At 39.4% G+C, this 10,777-nt stretch overlaps 1 protein-coding gene across 1 annotated transcript; it reads right to left on the bottom strand.

Annotated features, from left to right (window-relative positions):
* Positions 1-1,963: 1,963 nt before the first annotated feature.
* On the bottom strand, positions 1,964-10,518 carry LOC310936506 (adhesion G protein-coupled receptor G3-like; the record flags this gene model as incomplete). Its single annotated transcript, XM_083900579.1, has 10 exons — positions 1,964-2,085; positions 2,184-2,494; positions 2,693-2,795; positions 3,684-3,964; positions 4,771-4,889; positions 5,445-5,536; positions 5,618-5,666; positions 5,744-5,911; positions 6,887-7,015; positions 10,447-10,518. The coding sequence occupies 10 exons, from the start codon at positions 10,516-10,518 to the stop codon at positions 1,964-1,966; spliced, it is 1,446 nt and encodes a 481-aa protein (XP_083756705.1).
* Positions 10,519-10,777: the final 259 nt, after the last annotated feature.

A 10,777-nucleotide genomic window follows, 5' to 3' on the forward strand; every position in this document is an offset into this window, starting at 1 on the left:
CAGTTGAACAAACAGAATGTTCTGTTGCTTTAATTTGTTGATTGAAGTGAATTAAATGAATCTTGAATAGTTGGAGGATGGTGCTCATGTGACAGAAGATACAACTTATTTTAATCCAAGAGACGTGGGCTGACAGTTGAAAAAAAAGAATTACATCAACTGATTATGCATAGACTAGGATGAATGAATTAATTCTTCTTGTTTACAGGTTCAGGTACTGTGTGTCTGTGCGTGTGTGTGTGTCACACAATGTTTTTTAAAGCAGCTAATAGATGAGGTGTACTAATCTTACAAAATTCAGTTAAATACATGATGAAACAGGATTCAAACTGTCGGACAGTTAAAGTTTATGTCTTTAACGGTTGTCTTTTGGTTAACGTTCTGTGTGTTGCTGCAATGTGCATTCTCCTCACAAAAGAACTCATTTTTGAAATGGAAGTGTATGGCGAAATGAGCTTCTTACTGGATTCATAACATTAATAAACGTTTTCCCATGAAGTCAATCATCTCAATTATTAGTTTCAGGTCAATTTTGTGTCATTTTTGTCAATGTTGTTCCCATTTTAGAGGAAACCTCATCTCCTGCTGCTTTTTATCCTGCACATGAGGGTCGCTGGAGCCAATCCCAGCTGACATAGGGTGACATGGCGTACACACTGGACAGGTCGCCAGTCCATCACAGGGTCACATAGAGACAAACAGCCATCTATCTACTATTTCCGGTCAATTTAGAGTGTCCAATTTGCCTTATCCCTAATCTGCATGTTTCTGGACTGTGGACTCCAAGCAGAAAGACCCTTAATCCGACCGGGTCGATTGCCAATCCTCAATATATGGCACCCACCAAATCATGAATCTTGAGGTTTTTTTTAACAGGAGTTCAGATTCTTATGGGTGACGTCTCAACTGGTTGCCACTTGGGTGATGGTGGAACATAGAGTTGATCTTGTTTTATGTGTCAGATGCCAGCAAACATTGTAGATCAGTGATAGCAGTCCGAATATAATATATATGTAAAGCTATTTAATGTGTATTCTGATTTGTTATCAATTTGAAACACTAGTGCAGTGCCCGTAGGAATTATGTATTCCTATAGTGGGAGCTGAAGAAGATTTTTCAGTTATGGTAATGCATGATAAGGAACGTAAAGGCTAACATAACACAAACACTGTATAACCTCATTAGGCACAACGCAAATGTTTTCATTTTCGATTAGCATTAGCGTAGCTAGCTGTTGTGACTGTCAGCCACGGCAGCAGAATTTGCGTTTGTGGCTAATGAGGTTGCACAGTGTTTGTATTATGTTAGCCCTATGCTAATGCAAATTGTAGCCTCGCTAGCTTACCTTTGGGAACAGGTTCGCCAAGTTAGCCGCAGAGTAGTAGCATGCTAATGCAAAATAAATATGTGCTCGCGTTTTGGTGAATGGTCACCAGTATAACACCATGTTCTGCGGTGAACTGTGTGAAAATGTCTCACCCACCGTGAGGACAGCCTCTTCACTCCCACCTCCCCGCTCCAGACAGCGCAGCTGCTGCTGATGAGCCGCTGCCTGCCTGGTGTAGCGTGATAAATCAGCAAAAGTGCAAAAAAAGCAAGGATGCACACCATCGGGCCATGCTCAACCTATATCCAAAGTCTTAGGGCGATCTGACTAATGGTCAGCGAGATACGCCCATCACAGACTCTATTAAATCATAGCTTGTGTTTTAGTTTTATGGGCCACGGCAGTGTTTTTTGAAAGTTATTTTTTTTATTTTTTTCGCTCTAAAATCAAAATCAAGAGCAGCTGGTATCCGCCAAAGTGATGATCCGATCATAGACAGCTGATGTATGCACGTACATCGTAGTTGACACAAGACAGTTACAGTATGTGAAAGATAGTTATCCAAGGTCAAAGGTCCCGATATAGACAAACCTAATATAGGCTATGGATCTATATGCTGTACATATAAGTTGAATATCAATTATTGAAACTCGTAGTCATCATTTTCTGAGAGGAGGACGGGTCTCTGGTCGAAGAGGAGTTGTTGTCAGATTGAGACTTGCAGATCAAAGCGACAGACCACAGGAACATAAACACACCTGGGAAGAGAAAAGATCAGGTAAAGGCAGTGATTTCTTCATGTCCTAAAAACACAGTGCACACGAGTGAGTACACAGAGGATCTTGTCCTTACTGACCCTGCAGGGAGTTAAGTATAGTGAACAGGTAGATCCCAGTGAGAGACATGTAGGTGCTGCCGGCTAAGCCCCAGGGCAACCCCAGCACACAGCTGAGGCCCAGCACTGTGGCACAATCTTTCCATAACCTCGTCTTCTTCTCTCTGTTCCAATGCTTGCGGCCAGTGTCTCCTCTTAAGTGCCAGAGCTTATACAGCACCAGTCCCATCATGCAGGAATTACACAGCACCACCAGGCACGGGAAGGCCACAGTCGTGATGAAGCTGACGACAAGCCTCTGAGGGAAGTCTTTGTCCATCCAGCATCTGTGAGTTCAAGAAAGCAATTTAAACAGAAAAGTGGAAACTGTAGTTTGCAACCTTGCAATAATCACATGGATTATGTCCATTACAGTCAAACCATAGAGGCAGAATAATAATCATCAGCATCATCACCGTCATCAACAGAAAGCATTAAAAGTTACCCACTGCAGATTGAAAAAACTATATGCATGTGAAGCGATTACTTACATCTGTGATGTTGAATTGTGGTTGCCTGCGTCCTTATGTTGCAGACTGTCCTTCCCATAAACACCTGCGATCCCACAAACCACTGCGATCAGAGTGGGAAGACCTGCAGGAAGACGGGAGGATTGGCATTGAATTCCTTCTTTCAAAAAGCCCAGACTACATCTGCCATGTGTCTGCGAAGGTATTTGATTACACTTCTGTTCTCAGGTTTTGATCATTTATTCATGCACTTATTGTGACATTTGCCAAACAAAACTACATTTTGATTTGTTTTTGTTGTATTGTGAGTCTCCCTTTCATTGTTGCAGCACTTTGTGACATCTGCTCTTGAAAGGTGATTATTAGTATTATTATTGTTGACTGTTCTACTGCAACACCTAAACCTAAAGAAAAAGGAAAGACTCAAAGAGAGTCAGACCTTACAATCAAATAAAACATGATTTAATATCAGTGAAGAGTTTTATAGATGTATGATTAATCACATTAACCGACAACTTCTGTCTGAGTTCACAGAGCTGGGCCACAACAAACCTCAAATTGGGAAAATTAAAATGATAAATAATGCAATGAATGATTGCTGAGTTCCATTTAGTTGCATCGGTTACAGAGACAGAGCGAGAGAGGGAAAGAGACAGGACAGTAACTGCCACCTCTCAGCAAAACATGGCTCTACTGCACCCCTTGTGGCCAAAACTATAATAGGAACCATTTTGAACCATATGAACTATTTTTTTTTTTTATTATGTGAAATTTCATCATACATATTATTTCAATGTATTTTTCTCAAAAAATTTGACTTTTTTTCCTCACATGACTGACCACTGACTGACCAAACTAGACACTCAGTGGCCCCCGGGTCATTTGAGGTTTGAGTCTCCTCTAAATTAAAATAATAAATATGGGACTGTGTATATTGCCCATGCGGAAGGATTTACTCACCTGTAAGCCTAAATGACAAAAAAAAAAATATATATTTTTTGACTCCACTCACCCCATCCCACCAGGCTGAGTTTGAGCAGGTATCTCCTGACATAGATGTTGAAGACTCGGATGAGGAGAAGATAGAGGTGGAATCCCTCCACAGCCGTCCAGCACAGGGTGGCCAGCAGAGACCAGTGCAAAAAGAAGCCCAGGAGGCTGCAAACCCAGCCCTCTTCAGTCTCACTCAGGTGCCACACCCAGAAGCTGCCCAGCAGGAAGCTGAGATGGAGGCACAGCAGTGCCCCGGTGAGCTGCATATGCACAGTGATGGCCTTCTCTGGACGCCGCCGTCTGAGAGACAATCACCAGACGTGTGAGGTCATGATTATTATTTATGCATTTCTCTCCAGACATATCTGCATATTGTTACGTGCACTTTCCTCTACTCAGTCATTCCTCATCGTGACACCGTCATAAAATGATTACATTTATTGAATTTGATTTCCCAATTTGAATTTGATAATCCCATATAATCCCATATAAATATGTGAAATGTATGCTATTGAGGTTTTTGTAAGTGAGTGTGATGTATGTATTTTTCTCTTACAGGGAAAATAGTACAGTATTCATTATCTGCAACTGCATGTTTTTGTATTTGCTGATTAATGCCTACACTTTCATATGGATTTATAGAATTTAAATCTCATGTCCCGGTGTTTATCTAAAATTTAGCATACATATGTTTTTATTCTTCGATTTTACATCAGTTATTAAAATAACAAGTGCAGTACCCACATTTTGGGCATCAACTAGCATGAAACATTGCCTTGTGTATCCTCTCTATTAGCACAGCTGACTTTCGGCATAAGGAAGTGTCTCGTTTAGTGATATACGTGTCACATTTCTGGCTTAGTTCCTTGAATTAAGCGTGTGTGAGAGAGTGAATGATTGTTAGTCTCTATGGCCTTTTGCTTTTTGCCATATGTCAGCTGGGATTGGCACCAGCACTGAAAACGGCACCGGTACCGTTAACTTTTGTAGACATTTTTTCTGCAAACATGGCAGAATTAAATACACATAATCCTGCTACTAAAAACACTACAGATGTTATATCACATTTCATAATTATTCATTGCACACACACAAATAAAACTCACTGTAGACATAGGTAGATGATCAAGCTGATGACTGTGAAGAAGACGGAGAGTGCTGATCCAATGTATGTGATATAGGAAAGATTTGTAGAATTAGCTTCATCCACTGAGAGCACAGGGTTCTGTAAAAGCAAATAAGAAGAGGATACAGTATAATAACAATTTGACTCATAATTAAAGTCAGAATTGTGGACGACGCATCTCCATTATCTATTACCTTTTCCATTCTGCATATAAAATGATGCATTCATTTGTAATAGAGTTGAGGAATTTAAGAACATTTAGTTCAAGTACCATTAAAGGTGATAAAAGTTCTGTATTAAGACATACAATGATCATGATGTGTCATCAGAGTTACGTAAACTGAGATTCTGGCATCACTGATAAAGGTGCAGTCAGTGTAGTAAAAAACAACATTTTCATTTGCAGATTGCAATCTGCTTATGTTGTGGTTTTGGTCTGTTGCTCCACACTTATCACTCGCAGCAGTTCAACACATGGTTAACCGACAATACTAATCTACGATAATCTACAAAGCCCTTCATCTGTAGAAGGCTGAAAAAAGAGAGGAAGTTCATGATAACCAAAGTTAGCCAATGCTCTCTCTCTTTCTCTTTGGCCTATCTACGTATATCACTCTGTAATATTTGGAGAGGCAGTGTTTTGTATTATTTTACCACAAGCACTGCAAAGAAACTGAGGTGGTTGCAGCTGCAGACAAAATTGTCTCCAGTCTCTTTGGTGTCACAGCCATCTACGATCCATTGACCTACAACACACACAAATACAGTTTGTACCTTAAGAGAGTCAAGAGTACTGAAGGCTGACATATGTACAGTATGTGGCCCACCTGTGCCATTCTGTAACTCCTGCCAGGACACACAGATCCCATTCTTCACCTGAAACATATTCAAAAGTGAAGTGAATATCAGATCACATTTTCTGCATGTTTTACTTGCAGTCATATTATTTTTACCTGTCTGTTGTGTTTGAAGATTAGTTTGACGGGTTGTGAGAGGTCTTTGACAGGTTGGCTCCCTGCCCTCACGAATAGGACTAACTCGCCCAGGGGACGGCCCTGACTGTGGGCAGGCACGTTGGGCGTGAAGCCTGATCTTGATCTTTTTCTTTGACTGGGACTCGGCTGCAGAGAGAATTTAGAAATGGCTTCAGGTGATGAGATTCAAGTTTGGGATTTTAACAATACTGGCTACAGATTATTCGGTCCTCAATTTAATGGTAAACAGTGGCCGATTATGTGTACAATCTGCTGGTGCCAATCCCAGTTAACAGTACACCCTGAACAGGTCACCAGTCCATCTCATAGAGACAAACAACCATCCACTCACACCTACAGTTAATTTAGAGTCTATGGGAGGAAACTGGAGAATCCGGAGAAGTGTACTAACCTGCAAGATAGTACATAGAGTAATATACATGTTTACCCACTATATAGCAGTAGTACGCAGTAGTAATCATTTTGTGAATTGGCAAACAAAGTGGTTCAGATCAGTGTTTCCCAAACTTATTGTATAGGGACCCATTTTTTTATTTAAAGGTGAAAAACTATCACAGTAATCCCATTCACAGTAATCATTTGTGCAGAGTGAAACATATCTGGCTATTTGCGTGCCATTATTTTCTTTGATAAATTAATCACAACTTCATCTTCTGCATGTATTCTGAAAACACATACCCGTTGTATACTTTATTGACTATTATACAGATAACAGGATGTGTAACTGTTAATTATGGGCAGTTAAGAAATTCTTTTTTATTTGAACATTCGGTGTCTACTACTCACATGATTTTTTAACCTCAGTAAAGCATGTTTCTAGACAGTAAATGGTCTCGAGTGCTAGTTTCACTTCTTCAATAGCACATGATGACAGTTTTGTAAATAATGTTCCCATTTCCCAGGAAAATAGAGTACGGTATGGTACAGCACCAGCCTGCACTACAGACCTATACACCTCCACAGCTTTACCGCTCATCTTTAATCAACTTTTTTACCGTCATTTTGAATATATATATCAATATATCAAATTTCCTGAAGCTAAAACCCTCACGCACCTCTTTATGATCATGCCTACTGTGGTGAGTGGAGGGTGTTACTGACCCTAAAGTAGGTGCTGTTGATCACTGTGGCCACCAGCACCACCTCCTCCTGAGAACCACTTCCTTTACTCTTCTGCAAAGCTGAGGAAGGTATGTGAAGCCTGTGCATTTCAGTGGGACTCTTTTCAACCTAAAAGTGACAAGAACAAACAAAAGCATGCAAGAGTTTTACGATTATATATCTCACCAGCCACATTATTAGGTACACAGGATGCCTAATACAGTGGCTGGAACCTTGTAGTCTGTCTGCTGTAAGGTTTAAAGATGATCCTCTGCAGACCCTGGTTGTCACTGCTGCTCATTGAATATTTTTCTCTTTTCCATAATAATTTCTGTAAAATCCCAGTACATCTGCCATTTCTGAAATACCCACCAGCCATGCCACATTCCAATTCCCTTAAAGTAGACATATTATACCCTACTTCTCCAAGTGAACCTAGTTCCCTGGTGTCCTAATGAACATGTCTGTGACATGCTTTGGTCAAAATACCTTAAGGATGAAGCACCATAGCAGTTCAATCCCCCTGCCAAAACAGCCCTGTTCAGAACGCTCTGTTTTGAGTGCCTGTCTCTTTAAATGCAAATGAGACACAGGAAACCACGTCAGCGTCACTGAGGCAGCTAACAGCAGTTAGCATTTGGAAAAGCCATCATTTGCCGACTCGAGCCGGACATTGCCATCATATATAACATGTATCCACTGGACACATAAATCCTCTGAGGCTGGAAGTTTGTGTAGAACTCTGTGCTGCACTGTGCAGCCAAGAATAGAATACTTCTCAGACTTCCACTCTTCCGGATACTATTGCCCTCACCTGCACTCTTGCGTTTTTAGGGACAAAGCAGAGCTCTGCGAGACAACAATTCCAGGAATGTATCTTTGTGACGTAGCAATGAGTGTGGAAGTCAACATCACGTATCTCCTGTACTTAGACTGAGGAGGACCACAAAAACATGACTGAGTCATCTTTTTTTCACACTTTGCCTACTCATAGGGCCTCCAGAGTCCCAAATATAAGCATTTAAAATGATTAATGATTGATTTTGCATAATATATCTCCTTTAAATCACCTTTCTTCTCCATATTGGTGGTTGATTTGCACTTCAGCAGATCGTATTGACGCATGTGTACACGTCTAAACGCCTTCAGGTGCTGCCGTGATGAGATATTGAGTAAACAGGCAGATGCCTAAACAAAGTGTTCATAAAAATGAATGGAAATCAAATTTGTGGACGTGATGATTCAAATCCCATGAGAGTACAGTGATAAAACAGTTGAAAATCACAGCAAAAAAAGATGATTTCAATTGCTCTGGGTTGCTCTACAGTACGTGTCCTCACCTCTTCAGATACTTTCACATGCTGGTGAATGAAGTTCGGTATCCTCGGGCCTCGTCCTTGGTAACAAGTTGAAATTCGTTTCTCATAACAGCTGCCAACACACATGCCACATAATATATTTAAGCAAAAGCAGAATTATAACAAAACGGGTAAGATAAGAAGTAGATATTACTAGATATTATTATTATTAGATATTAGATACTATTCATTGTTCATAATATGGTGAGTTATAATAATTCATTATCACATCATTGATTTAGACAGCAAGGATCAAATATGGTGTAAGGAAAAATATATATTACCCTTCCCTACAGTGTCAGCTTAGCTTCCACTATATGAGTTACCTGGTCCAGTTGATACTTTGATAGCATTCGTTGAAGACATCTTTACAGAAATCTGTCAGCGACAGGCAGAGAAAACGTCAATAAAAGTATAATATATGAGTAGATCTAAGTGACATTAGTGACAGATGACACTTGACACCAAAGGCAAACTGCTTACTTACGTTTGGGTTTTCGTGTTGCTCCATCTTCATTATTCTCTATGTTTGACAATCCACGACCTTGGCAGTTGAAAATGTGAGGTTGAAAAGAACACAAACGTATGCAGCCAAAATGTTTGTTTTTTGAAAAAAAAAGAAACAACTTACCACCACCATGAATTGCAGAAAAACAGGAAAAGGTGATGAAAACAATCAGCAACATGTCGTCTCACTGTCTCACCTATGATATGATGATGACCAACTCACGCTCTGGGTTGCTCTTCATGTCGATGAGGTCAGTGGAGAGTTTCACATCTACATTACTATGGTAGCGTCAGGGGAGGAGCTCTGTCGTAGTATAAATGTCACATGGACATGAAATGATTAGAATCAGATGGTTTTCTGTAAGAAAGAAACAAAAGGAAAAAAAGTCCCTTGTCGTTTGAGACAAATGATTTCCACTGTGACAAAATGTTCAACATTAAACTTTGCCTTGAGGAAAGAGGAAGTTTCCACATGTGAACGTTTTCCTTTACACGCAAGAACATCGAGGACCGACACTGAACGGCTGAGTATAGGAAGTGAAACTGTGGCCTGTATCACAGAGATTAATGGTTTCCAAATATTGCAACACTGTGCGAGTGTGTCCTTTTGTCACCAGAGTCAAGAGGAAGACTTGGAATTAGTCCTCTGATCTTAAAAATATACAAAATATAACATCAATGAATAAAACTGTCTTTTTTGTGAGTGCCCATCGCTAACATACTCTCCCCATTGAATCCATTAACAGCTTCCTTTTCTTAATGTACCGATGCACTACAATATCCTGCCAGTGCCAGTGTTATGTCATTTCCTTTCATTAATACATGATCAGTCTCCCTTGGTGATGATTTTTTTTTGTTTTCAAAAGCTTAACAGCATTCTGCAATTACAGACTATAATCTATAGATTTTGTCATCCAGACTAATGACAGGAAAACTGGAAAATGGGTCTAATCGGATTTGACTAACTCCTGATGTCATCCTGTCTTGCTTCCGCTGCTTCTTTGCCGGGCCGACAGATCCACAAGAAGATGAAAAATCCTTGAGAAATACAGTAAAGCACTGGCAATAGAAAACTTCTATTTACATTTAATCAGAGAGAAACTAGAGTCAGACCAAACGCAAGATTAAAGACCTTGGGGTAGTCGGAGGTGGAAAGTAGTGAATTACATTTACTCTTGTTACTGTAATTTAGTATTTTTTTTTTAATGTACTTTTTTATGTACTATTTAAAGTAAAATGTGTAATTTTGGAGGTGCATTATGAATCTAAAGCAACTGGCCATAAAATCCTAATCCTAATTAGGATCCTAATCCTAATATGTCACAGAGGAATAATGTTCATATAACAAACTGAACTCACCAACAACAACAGTACAGCCAAAATATTTGCATTAAAAAAATCTTTTGCAGATTATGTTTTATGTTATGTTATGTTTTGAAATCATGTTTTGGCATGTGGCGCCACCTACCGCCGTCTACCAATCATTACAGTCAGTAGAGTCTCAGCTGCCGAGCAACCACGGGTTGCCAGTTGCGTCTGAGCGACAATGGCGGAGAAAACAAAACCTAAAAGACCTGAATATTTTAAAAAGGTATTTAAGTCACTTCGACTCTACTACTACTATTTTTTTATTTTATTAATTTTTAAAAAAAATCAAAATAGTAATACTTTTACTTGAGTTGAATATTTGTGTACTCTTTCCACCTCTGGGGTATAGTTGACATATCCTGATCCCAGGAAGGCACAATGACCCCAGGTTGTCGCCATGTTATTATTACTATAAAATCAAGGTTTTGATTGTTTACGTATAAGATAAAATAAGAGAGTCCTTTATTCGTCCTGCAGTGGGGAAATTTACGGCGTTGCAGCAGCAAGACAGTGAAGATAAGGATAATAAATAATAATCATGCATTAACAAAAAAAATACAATATAAAAAGATTAGAGTTAAATAGAATGTATAGTGTAAATAATAGACAATTTGCAGAATATATACAATACTGACTATATATTTACATTATAGACAGA

Source organism: Microchirus variegatus (assembly GCF_963457635.1).
Source record: "Microchirus variegatus genome assembly, chromosome: 14".
Lineage (NCBI taxonomy): Eukaryota > Metazoa > Chordata > Actinopteri > Pleuronectiformes > Soleidae > Microchirus > Microchirus variegatus.